The sequence below is a fragment of the Pristiophorus japonicus genome, chromosome 2 (assembly GCF_044704955.1).
Source record: "Pristiophorus japonicus isolate sPriJap1 chromosome 2, sPriJap1.hap1, whole genome shotgun sequence".
Classification (NCBI taxonomy): domain Eukaryota; kingdom Metazoa; phylum Chordata; class Chondrichthyes; family Pristiophoridae; genus Pristiophorus; species Pristiophorus japonicus.
In genome coordinates, this window is record NC_091978.1 from 239,946,990 (window position 1) to 239,969,836 (window position 22,847).

The following is a 22,847-nucleotide window of genomic DNA, read 5'->3' on the forward strand; positions in this document are numbered from 1 at the left end:
ACTATCCCCAGAGTATATTGTAATGAAGTTATGCAGGGATGATCCCACAATACTGGCCAGCACTTTGTTGAGCAGGACACTTTGTTTGCCGAGAAAAAAGATTCTGTGGCTACACTTCAAAAGCAATTCTTGGACTATGAAGTGTTTTGGGACATCAAGATATTAAAGATACCTTTCTTTGTTTTATCATATATTTGGTAAACCAACAGTGAAGTTCAAGAGGGAGAAGCTAAACTAAAATAACTGCTCCTTCTTCACCTGAACAAAAATGCGACAGAACTCAAGAATGTCTGTTGGATAGGATTAATTGGGACCCTCTGTCCAATGTCATTCCAGTACACCTGTAGTGTATCTGTTTGGCTAAAATTACGCATTCCTAGGTTTTATGGGGAAGTCACTAAATGAACGGGTCTTGTTTAAAATTAACAATTTCAGAATGCATATAAAATCCATTACTTTACATGTAAAGATACTGAACTATTCACCGATATTTCCATGTAGTCTCTCATTTGCATAATTTATTTGGAACTGTGGCTACTTTTCTGCAAATCTCTTTATCTCCACAAGAACATTTTTTGTATTAATTCATGGTATGTGGGTGTCACTGGCAAGGCCAGCATTTATTGCCCATCCTAATTGCCCTTGAGAAGGTGATGGTGGGCCGCCTTCTTGAACTGCTGCAGTCAGTGTGGTTCCAGAGGGACTTCCGGGATTTTGACTCAGCGACGATGAAGGAATGGCGATATATTTCCAAGTCAGGATGTTGTGTAACTTGGTGGGGAACTTGCAGGAGATGGTGTTTCCATGCGCCTGCTGCCCTAGATGGAAGAGGTCGTGGGTTTGGGAGATGCTGCCGAAGAAGCCTTGGCGAGTTGCTGCAGTGCATCTTGTAGACAGTACAACTGCAGCCATGGTATGCTGGCGATGGAGGGAGTGAATGTTTAAGGTGGTGGATGGGCTGCTTTGTCCTGGATGGTGTCGAGCTTCTTGAGTGTTGTTGAAGCTGCATTCATTCAGGCAAGTAGAGAGTATTCTATCATACTCCTGACTTGTGCTTTGTAGAAAGAAAGATGATGGTGAAAAGGCTTTGGGGAGTCAGGAGGTGAGACATTCGCCACAGTATTTTTGTGGCTGGTCCAGTTAAGTTTCTGGTCAATGATGACCCCCAAGATGTTGATGGTGGGGGATGCGGCGATGGTAATGCCTTTGAATGTCAAGGGACAGTGGTTAGACTCTGGCTTGTTGGAGATAGTCATTGCCTGGCACTTGTGTGGCGCAAATGTTACTTGCCACTGATCAACCCAAGCCTGAATGTTGTCCAGGTCTTGTTGCATGCGAGCATGGACAGATTCATTATCTGAGGTGTTGCGAATGGCACTCAACACTATTCAGTCATCAGTAAACATCAGTAAACATCCCCACGTCTGACCTTATGATGGAGGGAAGGTCACTGATGAAGCAGCTGAAGATGGTTGGGCCTAAGACACTGCCCTGAGGAACTCCTGCAACGATGTTCTGGGGCAACCACCACAACCACCTTCCTTTGTGCTAGGTATGACTCCAGTCATTCCTAAATCTAAAATCCTTATTTTATGGTTTGTATAATCCTAATAATAGTCATATACAAACTCAATATTAAACATCAATTTTTTAACTTTACAGCTCAGTACATCATAACATGGGAATAGGAATAGATCATTTAGCCCTGTGAGCTTGTTCCGCCATTCGATGAGATCATGGCTGATCTGCGACTTAACTCCATATACCTGCCTGTGCCCCATATCCCTTAATAACTTTGGCTAACAAAAATCTATCAATCTCAAAGTTAAAATTAACAGCTGACCTAGCATCAGTTGCTATTTGTGGAAGAGAGTTACAAACTTTTACCACCCTGTGTGTGTAGAAGTGTTTACTAATTTAATTCCTGAATGGATGGGGGTTATCATTTTTAAGACTATACCCTCTATTCCGAGACTCCCCAACTAGTGGAAATAGTTTCCCTCTATCTACCCTATCTGTTCCCCCTTAATATCTTGAAAGCTTCGATCAAATCACCCCCTAACCTTCTAAATTCCAGGGAATACAATCCTAATTTGTGTAATCTTTCCTCGTAATTTAACCCCTCGAGTCCGGGTATCATTCTGGTAAACCAACGCTGCACTCCCTCCAATATCAATGTATTCTTCCCACGGTGTGGTGCCCAGAACTGCTCACAGTATTCCAGGTGTTATCTAACTCGGTATTTGTATGGCTGTGATTATTTGCACAAACACCTTTGCAGCCTTCTATGCATTCGCTGTATACCGGAGCCATGTATGCACAGTACACTGAGAGAGGGAGAGAAACTGGGGGGAGACAGAGACTGAGGGGGGAGAGGGGGTCAGAAAGAGACTGGGGGTGGAGGGAGAGAGAGAGACTGGGGGTGGGGGGGGGGGGCAGAGAGTGATTGGGGGTGGGGGGGGGCAGAGAGAGAGAGAGTGGGGGACACGGAGAGACTGGGGAAAGTGAGAGACTGGGGAGAGTGAGAGCCTGGGGGGGGGGGGAAGAGAGAGAGAGAGAGAGACTGGGGGGGAGAAGGAGAGACAGGGGTAGTGGAGAGAGACCGGGGGGAGGGGGGGGCAGAGAAAGAGACTGGAGGGGGGGAGAGAGAGAGAGACTAGGGGAGAGGGAGAGACTGGGGGAGAGGGAGAGACTGGGGGAGAGGGAGAGACTGGGGGAGAGGGAGAGAGACGGGAGGGTTAGAGAGACGGGGGATAAGGGTGGGGGAGAGAATGACGGGTGGGGGGGGCGGGGAGAGAAATGGGGACGGGGGGGAAAGAGAGAGAGCCGGGGGTGGGGGTGGGAGGGGGAGAAGAGAAAGACTGGAGAGGGCGAGAGAGATACTGGGGAGGGAGATAGAAAGAGAGAGACAGGGGGAGGCAGAGAGAGAGTGGGGAGGCAGAGAGAGAGAATGGGAGTGAAGGAGAGACTGGGGAGGGGGAGAGGGAGAGACTGGGCAGAGGGAGAGACTGGGGGAGAGGGAGAGACTGGGCAGAGGGAGAGACTGGACAGAGGGACAGACTGGGGGAGAGGGAGAGACTGGGGGAGAGGGAGAGACTGGAGGAGGGGGGGCGAGAAAGAGAGACAGAATGGGGGAGAGAGAGAGACTCGGGAAGAGAGAGAGAGAGAGAGGGAGACTGGGGAGAGAGAGAGAGAGACTGGGAGAGACAGAGAGAGGGACGGGATGGGGGGGCACAGAGAGAGACTTGGTAGAGTGAGAGACTGGGGGAGTGAGAGACTGAGAGAGAGAGAGAGAGGGTCTGGGGGGAGAGAGAGAGAGAATGAGGGGGCGAGGAAGAGAGATTGAGGGGGAGAGAGAGATGGGGTGGGGGAAGAAAGAGACTGGGGGGGGAGAGAGAGAGAGTGGGGGGGTGAGAGCGAGAGAGACTGGGGGCGAGAGAGAGAGAGAGAGAGAGACAGAATGAGGGAGAGAGAGAGACTGGGGAAGAGAGGGAGAGAGAGAGAGAGAGAGAGAGAGAGAGAGACTGGGGAAGAGAGAGAGACTGGGGAAGAGAGAGAGACCGGGGAAGAGAGAGAGAGACTGGGAGAGACAGAGAGAGGGATGGGGGTGGGGGGGGCAGAGAGAGAGACTCGGGTAGAGTGAGAGACTGGGGGAGGGGGAGAGAGAGAGAGAGAGAGAGAGAGAGAGAGAGAGAGAGAGAGACTGGCCGAGAGAGGGAGAGAGACGGGGAAGTGAGAGACTGGGGGCGAGAGAGAGAGAGCGAGAGAGAGAGAGACTGATGGGGTGGTAAGAGAGAGAGCCTGGGGGCATAGAGAAACAGGGGTGGGGGGGTGGGAAGAGCAACACAGAACGGAGAGAGACAGGGGGAGAGAGATACGGGGGGGGGGAGGGGGAGAGAGAGACTGGCGAGGGGGAAGAGTAAGATGGGGGGGGGGGTGGGGAGAGAGAGAGGCGGGGGGGGAGAGAAAGAGACTGGGAGAGACAGAGAGAGACTGAGGGAGACAGTGAGAGATACTGGGGGAGAGGGAGAGACTGGGGGAGAGGGAGAGACCGGGTGGTTAGGGTGAGAGAGATTCTGAGAAAGAGAGAGACTGGGCGGAGGTGAGATTGGGGAGAGCAAGAGACTTGGGTGGGAGTGACCGAGACTGGTGGTGGGGGAGGAGAGAGAGACGGGAGGGGGGGGGGGGGGGGGGGATGGCGAGAGATTGGGGGGGGGGGGGGGGAGAGAGAGACTGGGAGTGGAGAGAGAGACTGGGGAGGGGAGAAGGAGAGACTGGGGGGAGGAGAGACTGGGGGGAGAGAGAGAAACTGGGGGGAGAGAGCGAGATAGACTGGGGGGGGGGAGGGGGCCGAGAACGAGAGAGACTGCGTGCGAGAGAGAGAGAGAGACGAACTGACGGAGAGATAGAGAAAGAGAGACTGGGGAAGATAGCGAGAGACAGGTGTGGTAAGAGAGAGAGAGGTAGTTTTGGTCCTGGAGTCCCTTCGACTGGTTAAACGCCGGTCCCTAAACTACTGCTCAACACACCCAGCTTGCGCTCGGGCCCCCGGCGGCGTCTAGGCGTCTGGGCCCCCGGCAACGTTCAGGCCTCTCCCTGGCGGCATCTGGCGTTCGGTGATGACTGGGCCTCTACTTCCCCGCGGTGCTCCGGGTGTGGTCTGGCCAGGGCCTTGTACGGCTGCGGAGGGCTGGCAGCGTCCATGGAGCATTGCCAAGGGAGTAACCTACTACTGACTTGCATTTTAAACTTTTAATCAACTTTTAATCAACTTGAGAAACTTTTTAAACAATTTGGGAAAACTTTTACATTTTTAAACAACTTGGAAACATTTTTTTTGGAACCTCTGGAGCAACTTTAAGTAATTTTGGAAAACCTTTTTTTTAATGAAAACTTTGGAAGAAACTTTTAAAACATCCCTCGGAATTACAGCGGACAACTGACCTTCCTAATGCCTGCCCCCAACCAAGCCTCGGGCCACCTACCATCAAGGGCGCTACTCGGCTCCGAGCTTGCGGCCAACATCTCGCCGTAGGCAATTAGGCTCATTCAGTAGTGCCTGGTCTCCAGTCGTCTTGGACCCCCTTGCCACTGGACCAAGACCTTGTTCAGCTAAGTCCATGTGGTGGCCGGTGTGCAATGGCCATCCCACGTTAAAAGAACTCAAGCACAGGCATCTTCCACTTCGTTAACATGAAGTTTGGGACCTGGAACATCAGGACCCTCATGGACAACCCCAACAGCGACAGGCCGGAACGCCGCACCGACATAGTTGCCTGGGAACTTAGACGCTTTGATATCGACATCACCGCTCTAAGCGAGACCCGGCGGGCAGGGGAAGACCAGCTCAAGGAACAAGGTGGAGGTTACATCTTTTTTTGGAAAGGAAAACCAGAGGAAGAACACCGCCTTCACAGAGTCAGCTCCGCCATCAAAAATGAGCTGGTCGACTGCCTCAAAGACTCCCCCTGCGGAGTTAATGAACGCCTCATGACTCTTCGACTCACCCTATCCCAGAACCAATGCGCCACAGTCATCAGTGCGTACGCCCCAACACTCGATGCAATGGATGAGACCAATGAGGGTTTTTATTCCAACCTCGAAACATCTCTGTCCCGTGTCCCCGCAGGCGACAAATTGATCCTCCTAGGTGCCTTCAACGCCAGGGTGGGCAAAGACACAACCCTCTGGGGAGGCGTGATTGGCAGAGAGGGGGTAGGGAAAGCCAACTCCAGCGGTACCCTACTCCTGATAAAATGTCGAGAACATGAACTTCTCATCACCAACACCTTGTTCCGCCAGAGGGACAAATACAAGGCATTGTGGCAACAGCCTCGCTCCAAACACTGGCACCTGTTCGACAATATCAACGTCCGAGCCAAGGATCGCCAGTATGTGCGCATCACCCGCGCCATGACAGGGGCTGACGACTGCTGGACAGACCACCGCCTAATCCGATCCATCATCGGCATTAACAGAGCCGCAAAGCGGAGGGGATAGCAGAAGCAGTGCCGCAAAAAAGTCAATGTCGGGGCACTTAAAGACCCAGCTAAGAGAGCTCTATACAGCCAGCGCCTCACAGCTAATCTGCGGTGCCTTGATGACTCTAAGATGCTGAATGCCCACAGCGCTTGGTCTGCCCTCCAGGACTCCATAACCAGTGCCTGTGAAGAGACACTTGGTCATTCAACCAGAAAACACCAGGGCAGGTTTGATGAGCATGATCAGGAGATCCAAGCCAAGAACTAATAGATCGCAAGCGCAGAACATTTCTGAGCCTCAAGCAACAACCCAACTCAGGAGCAGCAAAGCAACATTACAGGCGGCTCAAGGCTGAGGTCCAACAAAAAACCCGGGACCTAAAGAACAGGTGGTGGATGGAAAAAGCACAGGAGATACAGCAACTGGCCAACTGCCACACTATGTGAAGATTCTGCATCGCAGTCAAGGCCATCTACGGTCCAAACTCCCAAGGCCCCACCCCACTGCGGGGAAACACTCATCAAGGACACCAAGGCTGTCAGGGCCCGCTGAAAGGAGCACTATGAAGATCTCCTCAATCGAGACTCTTGTCTTTGACTCGAGTTTTCGCGACTCCATCCCGCAGCATGCGACCCGCCACCACCTCAGTGAAACCCTAATGTTGCACGAGGTAGGAAAAGCCATAAAACAGCTCAAGAACAACAAGGCTACAGGAGCTGATGGAATCCCCGCTGAGGCGCTAAAGTATGGCGGAGAGGCACTGTAGGCGCAGATACATGACCTCATCTCTCTCATCTGGAGGGAGGAGAGCATGTCGGGAGATCTCAGAAATGCAGTGATCGTGACCAACTTTAAAAAATGGGACATGTCCGACTGCGACAATTAAAGGGGAATCTCCCTGCTATCAGCCACTGGAAAAGTTGGCGCTAGAGTTCTCCTCAACCATCTTCTCCCTGTGGCCGAGGAGCTTCTCCCGGAGTCACAGTGCGGATTTCGTCCCATACAGAGCACAACGGACATGATCTTTGCAGCGCGACAGCTGCAGGAAAAATACAGGAAGCAGCGCCAACCCTTATACATGGCCTTTTTCGACCTTACAAAGGCCTTTGACACTGTCAACTGTGAGGGTCTATGGAGCGTCCTCCTCTGTTTCGGATGCCCCCAAAAGTTTGTCAACATCCTTCGCCTGCTCCACGACAACATGCAGGCCGTGATCCTTAACAACGGATCCATTACAGACCCAATCCACGTCCAGACCGGGGTCAAACAGGGCTGCGTCATCACTCCAACCCTCTTCTCAATCTTCCTCGCTGCCATGTTCCACCTCGCAGTCAACAAGCTCCCCGCTGGAGTGGAACTAAACTACAGAACCAGTGGGAAGCTGTTTAACCTACGCAGCCTCCAGGCCAGGTCGAAGATCACGCCAACCTCTGTCGTTGAGCTACTGTATGTGGACAACGCCTGTGTCTGCGCACAATCTGAGGCTGAACGCCAGGATATAGTCGACGTATTTACTGAGGCATACGAAAGCATGGGCCTGACGTTAAACATCCGTAAGTCAAAGGTCCTCCACCAGCCTGTCCTCGCCACACAGCACTGCCCCCGTCAACAAGATCCACGGCGTGGCCCTCAACAACGTGGACCATTTCCCATACCTCGGGAGCCTCTTATCAACAAAGGCAGACATTGATGCAGAGACTCAACACCGCCTCCAGTGTGCCTGAGGAAAAGAGTGTTTGAAGACCTGGCCCTCAAATCTACCACCAAGCTCATGGTCTACACACTGTAGGAATACCCGCCTTCCTGTATGGCTGAGAGGCATGGACGATGTACAGAAGACACCTCAAGTCGCTGGAGATATATCACCAACGATGTCTCCACAAGATCCTACAAATGCTCTGGGAGGACAGGCGCACCAACATCAGTGTCCTCGTCCAGGCTATCATCCCCAGCATTGAAGCACTGACCACACTCGATCAGCTTCGCTGGGCAGGCCACATAGTTCGCGTGCAAGACAAGAGACTCCCAAAGCAAGTGCTCTACTCGGAGCTCCTTCACGGCAAACAAGCCAAAGGTGGACAGCGGAAATGTTACAAGGACACCTTTAAAGCCTCCCTGATAAAGTGTGTCATCACCACTGACACCTGGGAGTCCTTGGCCAAAGACTGCCCTACGTGGAAAAAGTTCATCCGGGAGGGCGTTGAGCACTTTGAGTCTCAACGCCGAGAGCATGCAGAAATCAAGCGCAGGCAACAGAAAGAGCGTGCGGCAAACCAGTCCCACCCACCCCTTCTCTCAACGACTATCTGTCCCACCTGTGACGGGGTCTGTGGCTCTCATATTGGACTGTTCAACCACCAATGAACTCACTTCAGGAGTGGAAGCAAGTCTTCCTCGATTCCGAGGGACTGCCTATGAGTGACTGAGAGAGTGAGGGAAGAGAGAGAAACGGGGGGGCAGGGAAGAGTGGGGCGGGGAAGAGAGAGACTGGTGAGGGGGAGAGACAGTGGGGTGGGGAGAGTGAGCGACTGGGGGCGGAGGGTGAGAGAGAGAGAGATGGGCGGGGGCGGGAGAGAAAGAGACTGGGGGAGACAGAGAGAAACTGGGGGAGACAAAGAGAGACTGCGGTTTGACAGAGAGAGAGATTGGGATATAACAGAGGGAGAGACTGGGATATGATAGAGGGAGAGTCTGGGGGGAGAGGACAAGACTGAGGGAGAGGGAGACACTGTGGGAGAGGAAGAGACTGTGGGAGAGGGAAAGACTGTGGGGGGGGGAGGGAGAGACTGGGGGGGGGAGGGAGAGACTGGGGGGGGAGAGGGGGAGACTGGGGGTAGAGGGAGAGACTGGGGGGGGAGAGGGAAAGACTGGGGGGGGAGAGGGAGAGACTGGGGGGGAGAGGGAGAGACTGGGGGGAGGGAGAAGCTGGGGGGAGAAGCTGGGGTAGTGGGAAAGACTGGGGGAGAGAGACTGGGGAGGGGGAGAGAGATTTGGGTGGGGGGAGAGAGAGAGACTGGGGGAGGGGAGAGGGAGAGACTGGGGGAGAGGGAGAGACTGGCAGAAAGGGAGACCAAGAGACCGGGGAGGGGGAGAGAAAGAGACTGGGGGAGACAGGGGGAAACAGAGAGAGAGACTGGGGGGGGTGGGAGAGAGAGACGGGGGAGTGGTGAAGAGAGAGACGGGGGAGTGGTGAAGAGAGAGACGGGTGCGGGGGGGGGGGGGGAGAAAGAGAGAAGGGGGTGAAGAGAGAAAAGAGAGAGAGAGACTAGGGGAGAGAGAGAGACTGGGGGGGAGAGGGAGAGACTGGGGGGGAGAGGGAGAGACTGGGGGGAGAGGGAGAGACTGGGGGGAGAGGGAGAGACTGGGGGGAGAGGGAGAGACTGGGGGGAGAGGGAGAGACTGGGGGGAGAGGGAGAGACTGGGGGGAGAGGGAAGGACTCAGGGAGGGACAGACCAGGGGAGGGAGAGACCGGGGGAGGGGGAGACCGGGGGAGGGAGAGACCGGGGGAGGGAGAGACCGGGGGAGGGAGAGACAGGGGTAGCGAGGGATAGGGGTAGGGAGGGACAGGGGTAGGGAGGGACAGACTGGGGGAGGGAGAGACTGGAAGAGGGAGAGACAGGGGGGAGAGGAAGTGACTGGAGGGAGAGGAAGTGACTGGAGGGAGAGGAATGTGACTGGTGGGAGAGGAATGTGACTGGTGGGAGAGGAATGTGACTGGGGGGAAAGGAATGTGACTGGGGGGAGAGGAATGTGACTGGGGGGAGAGGAATGTGACTGGGGGGGGGAGGAGGGAGATGGGTGGGAAAGAGAGACTGGGGAGGGGAGAGAGAGAGACTTTTGGGGGGATAAGAGAGAGAGAGAGGCAATTGGCAGTGGAGGGATTGGGGGGAGAGAGAGAACCGGGGGGGGGGGGAGTAAGAGAGACTGGGGAGAGGAAGAGACTGCGAAGAGGGAGAGGGAGAAACTGGGGGAGAGAGAGAGAGAGAAAAACTGGGGGAGAGAAAGAGAGAGACTGGGGAAGGGAGAGATAGACTGGAAGAGACAGAGAGAGGGATGGCGGGGGGGGGCAGAGAGCGAGGCTCGGGTAGAGTGAGAGACTGGGGGGGAGAGAGAGAGACTGGAGGAGAGAGAGAGAAAGACTCTGGGGGGTGAGATACAGAGAGAGTCTGGGGGCAGAGAAAGAGAGAGTCTGGGGGCAGAGAGAGAGAAAGACTGGGATGTGGGGGGGCGAGAGAGAGAGAGACTGGGGGGTGGTGCGAGAGAGAGAAACTGGGGTAGAGAGAGAGATGGGAGAGAGAGAGAGAGAGACTTGGGAGTGAGAGAGAGGGAGAGATAGACTGAGCGAGAGAAAGAGACTGGGGAAGAGATAGAGAGACTGGGAGGGTTAAGAGAGAGAGACTGGGGGGTCAGAGAAGACAGAGGGTGAAGAGAGAGAGAGGGGGGGGAAGAGAGAGAGGGGGAAAGAGAGAGAGGGGGAAAGAGAGAGAGGGGGAAAGAGAGAGAGGGGGGAAGAGAGAGACGGGGAAGAGAGAGACGGGGAAGAGAGAGACGGGGAAGAGAGAGACGGGGAAGAGAGAGACGGGGAAGAGAGAGACGGGGAAGAGAGAGACGGGGAAGAGAGAGACGGGGAAGAGAGAGACGGGGTGAGAGAGACGGGGTGAGAGAGAGATGGGGGGAGCAGGGAAAAGAGAGCCAGGCAAGGGGGAGAGGCGGGGGGCCAGGGGCGGGGGAGGAGAGAGAGAGAGACGGGGGGATGGGGGTGAGAGAGAAATGGACGGGGGCGGGGGGGGGGGGAGAGAGAAAGAGACTGGTGGAAACAGGGAGAGACTGGGGGAGACAGAGAGAGAGAGAAACTGGGATATGGCAGAGAGAGAGACTGTGGGAGAGGGAGAGACTTGAAGAGAGGGAGAGACTGGAGGAGAGGGAGAGACTGGGGCAAAGGGAGAGACTGGGAAGGGGGAGAGGCTTGGGAGGAGAGACTGGGGGAGGGAGAGACAGGGAGGGAGAGTCTGGGGGGAGGGGGATACTGGGGGGAGGGGAAGACTGGGGGAGGGGGAGACTGGGGGGAGGGGGAGACTGGTGGGAGAGAGACTGGGGGACGAGAGAGGCTGGGGGATGAGAGAGGCTGGGGGACAAGAGAGGCTGGCGGGAGAGATCGACTGTTGGGGGGGGTGGTTGAGAGAGACTGGTGGGAAGAGAGACTGGGGGTGGGGGGGTGAGAGAGAGAGACTGGAGGGGAGAGAGAGATGAAGGGGGAAGAGATTTGGGGGGGGGAAAGAAAGACTGAGGGGGGAAGAGAGAGACTGGTGGGGGGGGGGGGGAAGAGACAGGGGAGAGGGAGAGCCTGAGAGGGGGTAGAAATTGGGGGGTGAGAGAGAGACTGGGAAGAGAGAGGGAGACTGGGGGCGAGAGAGAGAGAGAGAGAGAGCCTGGGGGAGAGAGAGAGACTGGGGGGTGGAGAGGGAAACTGGTAGAGACAGAGAGTGAGACTGGGGGAGACAGCGAGAGAGAGCCGGGGGGCAGAGAGAGACATAGAGCGACTGGGGGGGGGGTGGGAGAGAGCGAGACTGTGGAAGAGAGAGAGAGAGCGAGAGAGAGAGAAAATTGGGAAGAGAGAGAAACTGGGGGAGAGATAGAGAGAGCCGGGGGAGAGAGAGACTGCGGGGGGAGGGAAATTGGGAGAGACAGAGCGTGAGACTGGGGGAGACAGAGAGACAGGGGGGCAGAGAGAGAGAGAGAGAGACTAAAGGGGTGAGAGAGAGAGAGAGACTGGGGGAGGAGAGAGAGAGAGAGACTGGGGGAGAGAGAGCGAGAGACTGGGCGAGTGACAGAGACAGCGGGTGGAGAGAGACGGCGGGGAGAGAGACAGGGGGGAAAGAGAGATGGGGGAGGGGGAGAGAAAAAAACTGGGTGAGACAGAGACTGGGTGAGACAGAGAGAGAGAGACTGGCGGCGGCAGAGACCCACGGGAGAGGGAGAGATTGGGAGAGAGGGAGAGACTGGGGGAGAGTGAGAGACTGGGGGAGAGTGAGAGCGAGTCTGGAGGAGAGAGAGATAGAGAGATGGGGAGGCAGGAGAGAAAGACGGGGGGGGGTTGGAGAAAGAGACGGGGGGAAGAGAGTGACAGGGGGGTGGGGGAGAGTGACGGGGCAGGGGGGAAGAGAGTGACGGGGCGGGGAGGGGGCGGTGAGAGAATCACGGGGGCAAAAGAGAGTGATGGGGGGCAGAGATACGGGTGGGGGGAGAGATGGAGGGGAGGAGAGAGAGGCGGGAGGGGAAAGAGAGAGACTGGGGAGGGAGAGCGAGAGAGAGAGAGTAGAGGAGACAGAGAGAGAGAGTGGGGGAGGCAGAGAGAGTGGGGAGGCAGAGAGAGTGGGAAGGCAGAGAGAGAGAGATTGAAGTGGTGGAGAGAGAGACTGGGCGGGTGGGGGGGAGAGAGAGAGACCTGGGCGGAGGGGGAGAGAGACCTAGGGAGTGGTGGGGAGAGAGACCTGGGGGTCGGGGGAGGGGGCAAGAGAGAGATGGGGGGGGGGGAAAGAAAGAGAGAGAGAGAGACTGGGGAGTCATAGAATCATAGAAGTTTATAGCACGGAAGGAAGCCATGTCGGCCCATCGTGTCCATGCCGGCCAACAAGAGGCTATCCAGCCTAATCCCACTTTCCAGCTCTTGGTCCATAACCCTGCAGGTTATGGCATTTCAAGTACTTTTTAAATGTGGTGAGGGTTTCTACCTCTACCACCCATTCAGGCAGTGGGTTCCAGATCCCCACAACCATCTGCGTGAAGAAATTTCCCCTCAAATCCCCTCTAAACTTTCTACCAATTATTTTAATTTGATGCCCCTTGGTTGTTGACTCCACTGCAAAGAGAAATAGGCCCTTTCTATCCACTATATCTAGCCCCTCATAATTTTATACTCCTCTGAGGTCTCCCTCAGCCTCCTCTGTTCCAAGGAAAACAAACCCAGCCTATCCAATCTGTTCTCATAGCTAAGATTCTCCACTCCTGACAACATCCTCGTAAATCTCCTCTGTACCCTCTCCAATGCAATCACGTATTTCCTGTAATACGGTAACCAGAACTGCATGCAGTACTCCAGCTGTGGCCTAACTAGTGTTTTATACAGTTCAAGCATAACCCTTGTATAAGCTCGTATTCTATGACTTGCCTAATAAAGGCAAGCATTCTGTATGCCTTCTTAACCACCTAATCTACCAGGCCTGCTACTTTCAGGAATCTGTGGACATGCACTCCAAGGTCCCTTTGTTCCTCTACACTTCTCAGTATCCTACCATTTAATGTGTATTCCCTTTCCTTATTGGCCCTCCCGAAATGCATTACCTCACACTTCTCTGGATTAAATTCCATTTGCCACTGTTCTGTCCACCTGAGGGGAAGAGAGAGAGACTGGGGAGAGAGAGAGAGAGAGAGAGACTGGAGGGGGGCAGAGAGAGAGAGAGAGATTGGGGGAGAGGGAGAGACTGAGGGAGAGACTGGGGCAGAGAGAGCAAGACTGGGAGAGAGAGAGAGAGAGAGACTGGGGGGAGAGAGAGGGAGACTGGAGGGCAAGAGAGAGATGGGGGGGGGGGCGAGGGAGAGAGAGCGAGACTGGGAGAGAGAGAGAGAGAGAGACAGACAGACAGACAGACTGGAGAGAGAGAGAGACTGGGGAAGAGAGAGAGAAACTGGGGGCGGGGGGGAAGAGATCGAGATTGGGGAGGGGGGGAAGAGAGAGACTGGGGAGGGGGAGAGAGCGAGATGAGGGGCAGAGAGACTGGTCGGGGGGGGAGAGTGAGACTGAAGGGGGGGGGAAAGAGTCTGAGGTGGGGGGAGAGAGACTGAGGGGGGGGGATAGAGAGAGACTGAGGGAGACTGGAGGAGAGGGAGGGACTGGGGAAGAGGGAGAAACTCAGGGAGAGACTGAAGGAGGGAAAGACTGGGGGAGAGAGAGACTGGGGAGAGAAGGAGAGACTGGGGAAGGAGAGAGAGACTGCGGCAAGAGAGAGAGAGACTGGGGCAAGAGAGAGATAGACTGGGGAGAGAGAGACTGGGGAGAGAGACTGGGGAGAGAGAGACTGGGGAGAGAGACTGGGGAGAGAGAGAGAGTGAGACTGGGAGAGACTGGGGTAGACAGAGAAACTGGAGAGAAAGAGACTGGGCGGAGAGAGAAAGTAGGGAGAGAGAGAGAGAGAGGCTGGGGAGAAAGAGAGCATCGGGGGGGGGGGGGTGAGAGAGAGGACATCGTAAGGGGGGAGAGAGATCGAAGGAGGGGGAAGACAGTCGAAGGGGGAGAGGAGTGGAGCTTGTTGGGGGGAGGGGCGATGGGGAGAGAGGAGGTCAGGAACTCGGGAGGAGAGAGGTTCAGGAACTTGGGAGGAGAGAAGGTCAGGAACCGGAGGTGGGGAGTGGTGGAGGGGTCCGGGGGAAGAGGGTCTGGAACCCAGTGGGGGTGGGTAAGGGAAGAGAAGGTCAAAAAACAGTCACTATTCATTTCATACCCAATAAACCTGTTAACAATCCATGACCCACACATAATGCCCCATCTATGGGGGAAGGGGGGGAGTTGGTGGAAGGTAAGGAACTTGGGGGGGGGGGCGGGGAGGGAGTCAGGACTTGGGGTGGGGGATATGGTCAGGAACTTGGGCAGGGGAAGATAGTCAGGAAGTTCGGGGTGGGGGGGGCGGGGGGGGAAGGACAAAAACTTGTTGGGGAGGGAAATGATCAACAGGTCCGAACCCGCGAGGGGTGTGCACTGTCTGTTCTCCGTGAGCTATGACTGGAGCCTGGAAGTCAGAATGAATGGCTCAAATTACACATTGCAAAGTACTTGATTACTTTAGGCAGGCAGGATCTAATTACACATTCCAGATAAACTGCTGAGTGTGTCTTGTCCTTCAAGGGGACCAATCAGAAATCTGGTGTTGCAAATAGACATGACCAAAGGCCAGCATTCCATTAGCCTTTTTGATCATTTTCTGTACCTGTTCATGACATTTTAATGATTTATGTACCTGGATCCCCAAGTCTCTTTGGACCTCATTGTTTTTAGCTTTTCACAATTTAGAAAGTATCCTATTCTATCCTTTTTCGGTCCAAAGTGGATGACCTCACATTTGCCTACATTGAAATCCATTTGCCACAGTTTTGCCCATTCACTTAATCTATAAATATCTCTTTGTAATTTTATGCTTTCATCTACACTGCCGACAATGCCGCCTATCTTTGTGTCATCGGCAAATTTGGATATATGGCTTTCTATCCCATCATGTAAGTCGTTAATAAATATGGTGAATAGTTGCGACCCCAACACAGATCCCTGCGAGACACCCCTAGTCACATCCTGCCAATTAGAGTAACTGCCCATTATCCCTACTCTCTGTCTTCTGCTACTCAGCCAATTTCCTAACCAGGTCAATAGTTTGCCTTCAATTCCATGGGCTTTAACCTTAGTTAGCAGTCTTTTATGTGGGACTTTATCAAATGCCTTCTGGAAGTCCATATAAATAACATCCGTAGACATTCCCCTGTCCACTACTTTAGTCACCTCTTCAAAAAAGTCAATCAGGTTTGTCAAATCTATGCTGGCTCTCTCTGGTCAACTGAAAATTTTCAAAGTGTTCAGTAATTTCCTGACAACAGATGTTAGGCTAACTGGTCTCTAATTCCCTGGTTTTCCTTCTCTCACCATTCTTAAATAGCAGAGTAACATGTGCAACTTTCCAATCTAAAGGAACGTTTCCTAAATCGAAAGAACTTTGGAAGATTATAGTTAGGGCATCTGCAATGTGCTCAGCTACTTCCTTTAAAACCCTGGGATGCAAACCATCTGATCCTGGGGATTTGTCACTCTTTAGTGCCATTATTTTTCTCATTACTGTTATTTTGCTTGTGTTAATTTTGTTAAGTCCCTGTCCCTGATTCAATATAATTTCATTGGGATTTCCGGCATACTATCCTCTTCTTCAAGGGGTATGGTGAGAAAGCAGGAATGGGGTACTGAAGTTGCATGTTCAGCCATGAACTCGAATGGCGGTGCAGGCTAGAAGGGCCGAATGGCCTACTCCTGCACCTATTTTCTATGTTTCTATGTTTCTACTTTAAATACTGACGCAAAATAATTATTCAATATGTCTGCCATTTCCTTATTGTCATTGAAAGTATCACCGTTATCAGTTTTCAAGGGGCCAAATTGCTCCTGCCCACCCTCTTTTTCGTATTATTGTAAAACTGTTTGTATTGATCTTGATATACTGGTTTTTTTCATATTCCCTTTTGTAGCTCTAACTATTCGTTTTGTTACCCTTTGCTATTCTTTGTATCTTTCCCATTTGCCAGGTTCTGTGCTATTTTTTGCATTTTTGTATGCCTTTACTTTTGGTGTTATATAATGGGCTGGAAATTCCCCAACCTTGCACCGAGTTTTTCGGCAATATTTTGCCATTTTCGATGGAAAACGGTGCGGCGGGAAATTCCCTGAAGTCTTCCACCGGCGGTTTTGAAATACCACTGGGGAGCCGACCCCTGGCATGCAAGAATGGAGAAAGTGCTTTCGCCCGATATTTGGCTCAGCGGTAGCCCGTAGATAGGACCAAAAATGAAAACCGGGGAAAAACCTGCGTTGCAGCCCTTGGAACGGCGGTAAGTATGAAGACCTGCCAAAAAGGTAAGTTAAAGTTTTTAGTTTTTAATTATTTTACAGCGATTTGCTAGAAAGGGGTCTTGTGAATGTTTTGTGACTTTATAGTTTTTAGAATTTTTTTTTGGTGTTTTCCCCCCTCCCTCCCTAAGCCCAACTCGCAGCGGTATCGGCCTCGGAGAAAAGTTGCAGAAAGTTCATGGTTTGCGCCGCCAATCCTCGTGCAACGCCAATTTTTACTGCTGGGTGCATTTTTACCAGAATGTTAGGCCTCAAAATCATAGCAGAGTCATAGCGGTATTTGTGGCGGAAAAATACCGCTATGACTAAAAACCGAATTTCTAGCCCGTTATCTTTTACCACTTTAGTTGCCCTTGGCTGTTTTCTTTGGCAAGTAGAGCTCTTGCCCCTCAAGGGTATAAGCTGGTTCTGTATCACATTAAAAAATTTTTTGAACAGCTCCCAATGATCTTCTGTCGTTTCACCTATTAACAGATTTGCCCAGTTTACTGTGGACAGTTTCTGTCTCATCACATTGAAGTCAGTCTTACCTAAATCTAGAAATTTAGTAGCTGTTTCGTGTTTTTCCCTTTCAAACATTACATTGAATTCGATCAGGTTATGATCGCGATTAGATAAATCTTCACACACCGTTAGGCTGTTAACTGAATCTGGCTCATTACTCATGACTAAATCTAATATGGCTTGCTCCCTTGTTGGTTCTAGGACATATTGTTGCAAAAAACTATCCCGGACACAGTCAAGAAATTCACTACAATTCTGACATGTGCTAGTCTGCTTATCCCAATCTATATGAAAACCCCCATTAAAACCACTCTGCCTTTACAGCACGCTTGTCTAATCTCTGCAGTTATACAATCTAGCACTTCACAGCTGCTACCAGGGGGGCTATACACAACTCCCACTACAGGTTTAAATCCTTTCCTATTTCTTGATTCTACCCAAACAGTCCCCACTGCCTGCTTACCTCTCGTTACATCCTCTCTTATCATTGAAGTGATTTAACCTTAATCACTAAGGCTACTCTCTCCCCCTACCATTTTTCCCATCTTTCCTGTACTTGATATATTTAGTTCCCAGTCCGACCGTCTTGCAGCCATGTCCCAGAAAAAGAGAGATGCTTCCTGCTTTAATGATGTATTTGTGGTTTCAACACCTTCCCCAACCAATAACAATTTTCCATTTATATAGTGCTCCTATTAATAAACCAGGAAGCACTGAAACGGAAATGTTAGTACTTGATAAGTTAAGTCACAAGTATACTTAATATGCACATAGCTGGGAAGAGAAAGGCAAACTTTGCTTCAAAATGAATCAGTGCTTTGATGGCGGAAAAGTAATTAACTTATCTTTCATTCAAGTTAGACAGCACTGTACTAATTTGTCTATGTGAGCCTTCTATTTTAAATATTTTAGCATTACCACCTGCATTGGGAATGCCCAATTCCAAGATATGCAGATAATTCTGAATAAATGGATTGGATGCTTGACTATTTCTAGCACTTGATTCAGATTTATAGAAGAAATGCAGCCCTTTCACCAATTACCAAAACCACACCATCATTTTTCAACAACAACAAAAAGGCTCCCTTACCCATGAGCACTCCACTCTGGCACATTCTGCAGTCTGACAGAGGACCTGTCCTCTCTCGCAGATGCAGAACTCGCAGCCAGTTCTATTCCACAGCTCTCCAAGATATCTGTTGACACCTTCATACAGACAGTTCCCTTTCCCAGACACACATTCCCCACAGCAGTGTCCAGATCTTTTGACTTTATTCAGCCCCTGTGGAAATAAATATAATGATATTAAATATCAAAATGGAAATTTTTTGGCATCATGAGGATTGTACATAATGGCCCCAATATTTATGAGGAGGTGGGGAGGAAGTGGGGACAGTTTTGCGTTCAGTAAGCCCGGAAGAAGAGGTTTCCCTCAGGTTGTTCTCAACTTAATGACAGGACCCGATTAAAATGTTTTTCTCTGCTTCCTGGCTGCAGCCAGCCAGCTGTCGGGCAAGTAGGCCTTCAGCAGCCTGGCAGTGGAGAGGAGGGTGGGAGAAATTGGAAAGGTCACATCAGTGGGGGATCGTGGCTCAGAGTGTGGGGAGGCAGTCCAATCACGGGGCCGGGGTCGGCTGATCGCGGTGGTCAGCCGGTCATGAGACTATTTTACAGATAAACTGGAGGGGCCAGGGAAAAGCACTCCTGCTCCTCCTGGCCCACAAGCAGTGCTGAAAAGGCACTTAAATGCTGGATCCAGCAGTTCTCGCCTTCCATTAGCAGCCGCGTTTCTCGAGGCCTGGGAAACCCACTTACCTAATTATTTTAGCCATGGTTATATCCATGTGCGAGCCTGATTCCAATCTATTGGGTATATTCTTTTGTAGCTGCCACTTGATATACAATTAGAATGCCCACTGCATTTGCAAACCACAAATAAGCATGCAAAATTGTTACCTTCAGCACATTCCAGATACCAATTTATCGTCTGGCTTTAAGAATTGGAAGCTGTTATTAATTATGTTCTACACATATTTATATAATGCACATGGTATTCAAATAGCCTTCAACAGAAAATTTTAACCGAAAGTGGTATTTTTGACTGAATGTGAAATCTACCTCCCTCCGTGCAATTTCTAACTTTTGTTTAAAATATACTTTGCCCTTTATATTTGATGCCCTAGAGTCAATTTAATACTGTAAGGTAAAACTAGATGTGCATAATGCTTGAGGGGGAGGGGGTTGAATCTCAGCATCCCTTATCTCTGCACACATTCTTCAGAACTGACCCCACCCACACACACAAACACACAGTCCTCGGAGGAACATCAAATATAAAGGGCAAAGTATATTTTAAACAAAAGTTAGAAATTTCACAGAAGGAGGTATATTTCACATTCAGTCAAAAAAAACACTTTCGGTTAAAATTTTCTGTTGAAGGCTATTTGAATACCATGTGCATTATATAGGTATGTGTCGAACATAATTAATAACAGCTTCACAAACATACACATAAGCCTGACTGAAGCTACCACCCAAACCCACAAATTTACAGAGTCTGCAATTCCTAGACAGGTAAGGATCAGATTCCTGCAATGTTTTAGAACCGCCCAAAAATATTACAGTTCTTCATTTACAAAAGGTGCATCTACTGGGTTAGCCATATCAAACAAGTGGGAATGTTTAAAATTTGCTCACAGCCAAAATACACCCTTTAATCATTATAGCAAACCCTACCGCCTTGCATGAAGTTTAAGCACCCCACTCCTCCCAAAACAAACAAGTGCATGATGTCAATCTGGATGATATGCTTAAAGTCACATGATCAGCATCATGGTAAGCATGATGTGCTGTTCGGGCCACGGCCCCATCGATGAGGTTGTCGGGCGGGCCCCGCCACCAAGGTGGTGTTCGGGCGGGCCCCGCCGCCAAGGAGGTGTTCGGGCGGGCCCCGCCGCCAAGGAGGTGTTCGGGTGGGACCCCGCCGCCAAGGAGGTGTTCGGGCGGCCCGGCGACCAAGGAGGTGTTCGGGCGGGCCCCGCCGCCAAGGAGGTGTTCGGGCGGCCCGGCGACCAAGGAGGTATTCGGGCGGGCCCGGCGACCAAGGAGGTGTTCGGGCGGGCCCCGCCGCCAAGGAGGTGTTCGGGCGGCCCGGCGACCAAGGAGGTATTCGGGCGGGCCCGGCGACCAAGGAGGTGTTCGGGCGGGCCCCGCCGCCAAGGAGGTGTTCGGACGGGCCCCGCCATTGATGAGCTGTTCAGACAGGGCCCCTCTGTGGTGGAGGTGTTGGTGCGGGCCGGTGAGGAGGCCCCGAGGTAAGGGCAGTAGCGACAAACGGGGCGAAGTAAGGGCAGCGGCGGCGACGTAAAGGCAGTGGGGCGAGGTGAGGCCCGAGGTCAGGCAGCGGCAGGGCCCCGAGGTCGGCATGTCTGGATTACAGAACATTTTACAGATTCCGGACGACCCTGCCCCTATCGGTCCGGAGTGGAACATTCCAGAACTCCGGATTTTCGACGGTGCACCTGTACTGATGTGATGAAAAACTGCCTTTAGTCCAGATTCCAAGAGATCAACATCTGTGCGCCAACTCTCAGCATAAACGCTGTCAAATCCATATCTCTTAAGCCAGCCGCAAATTTCTCAACCCAGTTTTACATGGGTCTACAGGTTTGTCACCAGTATAAGGGAGACAGCAGTATAAATTCCAGGAGGTGACTCACAGACACTGGTTTCTCAAAATCAAAACCAAATCAGCACCAAGTTAAACTGAACAACATCCACGGAATAAGAACATAAGAAATAGGAACAGGAGTAGGCTATACGGCCCCTCGAGCCTGCTCCGCCATTCAATAAGATCATGGCTGATCTGATCATGGACTCAGCTCCACTTCCCCGCCCGCTCCCCATAACCCCTTATCCACTTTATCGTTTAAGAAACTGTCTATTTCTGTCTTAAATTTATTCAATGTCCCAGCTTCCAAGCTCTCTGAGGCAGTGAATTCCACAGATTTACAAGCCTCTGAGAGAAGAAATTTCTCCTCATCTCTTTTTTAAATGGGCGGCCCCTTATTCTAAGATCATGCCCCTTAGTTCTAGCCTCCCCCATCATTGGAAACACCCTCCGCATCCACCTTTTCAAGCCCCCTCATAATCTTAGATCTTTCGGAAGATGAAGGCACATGGAGTATCTGTTCAGCAGTGAAGCACGTCTAATCTCCTGCCACCTCAGACCCATAATGACTACACATTGGGAAAATGCAATTAAAATTGTTCCAATTATTATACTTTCTAGCCTGGCGCCAATATAACATCATCGCCGGGAACTTCCTCAAGGGGAGGTTTCCCGATCAGCCGCTGTAACTTCCTATATACACAATCTTGGCCCCTCATAATTTTATACACCTCAATTAAATCTCCCTCAGCCTCTTCTATTGAATATGGTATAGTGAATCGCTTGGACACTGCCATAGAGAGGGGATTGCATGCCTGAAAAGGCAGGGCTCACCAATGAGCATGTGATCTTTCTCACCCAAATTTCCTTTCTGTGCTGTGCCCAGATGCAGGAACAGGAAAATCTCCGTAATATCCCACAGATAAAACTGTGATTTGCTCTTTGCAGGTGATCTGCAATTACCTTTTCACAAGTGAGTGATGGGCATGTCCACGTATGACATCTGATTTCACCACGGTCGCAAATACAATTGGTGCACTCAGTCTTCTTCCACTGATCACCATGCTGAAAAAACAAAGACTAGATTTTTTTTAAAAGATACTTGACCTAAGTTACACTTTGACACATTGCTGTTTAATTTTATGGAATGAAGTGAATTATATTATTTCCTATTATCATGTAACTCTGAGGATCTGATAACACCAACATAGTCACTGCTAGGCCCAAATGTGTGACTAATGTAATAAAATATTTTTTGGATACATTTTCTAAACAGATACGATATAGGTAATTTTTCTGAAAATGTTCCAAAACATCTGAACTGTGAAAGTTCGAATGGATATGCCACCATCGCTGCAATAACCTTGCAGGTAGCTCCTGTTTATGTCTCAAACATCTTGGCTTGCAAAACCAAAATTCTTAATAAAATGCTCCTTTAAGCAATCTAGCATTTCTTTACAGTATAATAAATCTGTAAATCTTTGCCATTAAATACCTGAATATATGAAACAACATCAAACACAAAAGAATGCAGACATCTTCACAGGAGGGTTGAACTCAACATTATAATGGAGCTGTGGATAGTTTCAAATTAGATTAGAAATCAAGGCAAATCTTCACCATCAAAGTGATAGCAGCTACACTGGTAGTTCATGTTCGGATCAGCAGGGTTTTTGGAAAAGCTTTAGGCTTCATAAATGGGCTTAAACATTTGCAGGTTTGTGCAGAGGTTTCAGACTGACTGAACAGAAACCTGTTTTTCTGGCGCCCTCACCCGAGGTGCACCGTTGTTGTCCGCCTCCAAGCGCGCCAAAAGAGGACGTTGATATTCTGGCCGCTCCCCAGCCTCTCTTTGGTCATGGCGCAGCGTGGCCCAATGGATTGTGCGGGGGGGGGGGGGGGCCAGGTCCCGGCGCTGAAAACAGTGCCAGGACCTTTGCACGTGCACGCTAGAGTCTGCGCGCATGTGCAGTAGCTCCTGGCAGGCTGAATCTGTGAGTACTCGCTGTGTGCAGGCTGTGTGGGAGGGGCCC

General features: G+C 51.3%; 1 protein-coding gene across 1 annotated transcript in view; it reads right to left on the reverse strand.

The window, feature by feature from the left end:
• fras1 (Fraser extracellular matrix complex subunit 1) overlaps positions 1–22,847 on the reverse strand; it is a 757,390-nt gene that overhangs the window by 398,678 nt on the left and 335,865 nt on the right. Inside the window, exons 8-9 of the mRNA XM_070871094.1 lie at positions 21,778–21,879; positions 18,235–18,426 (exon numbers count right to left, since the gene is read on the reverse strand). Of these exons, the coding sequence (XP_070727195.1) occupies positions 18,235–18,426; positions 21,778–21,879 (294 nt within the window). The remainder of the gene's footprint in view (positions 1–18,234; positions 18,427–21,777; positions 21,880–22,847) is intronic.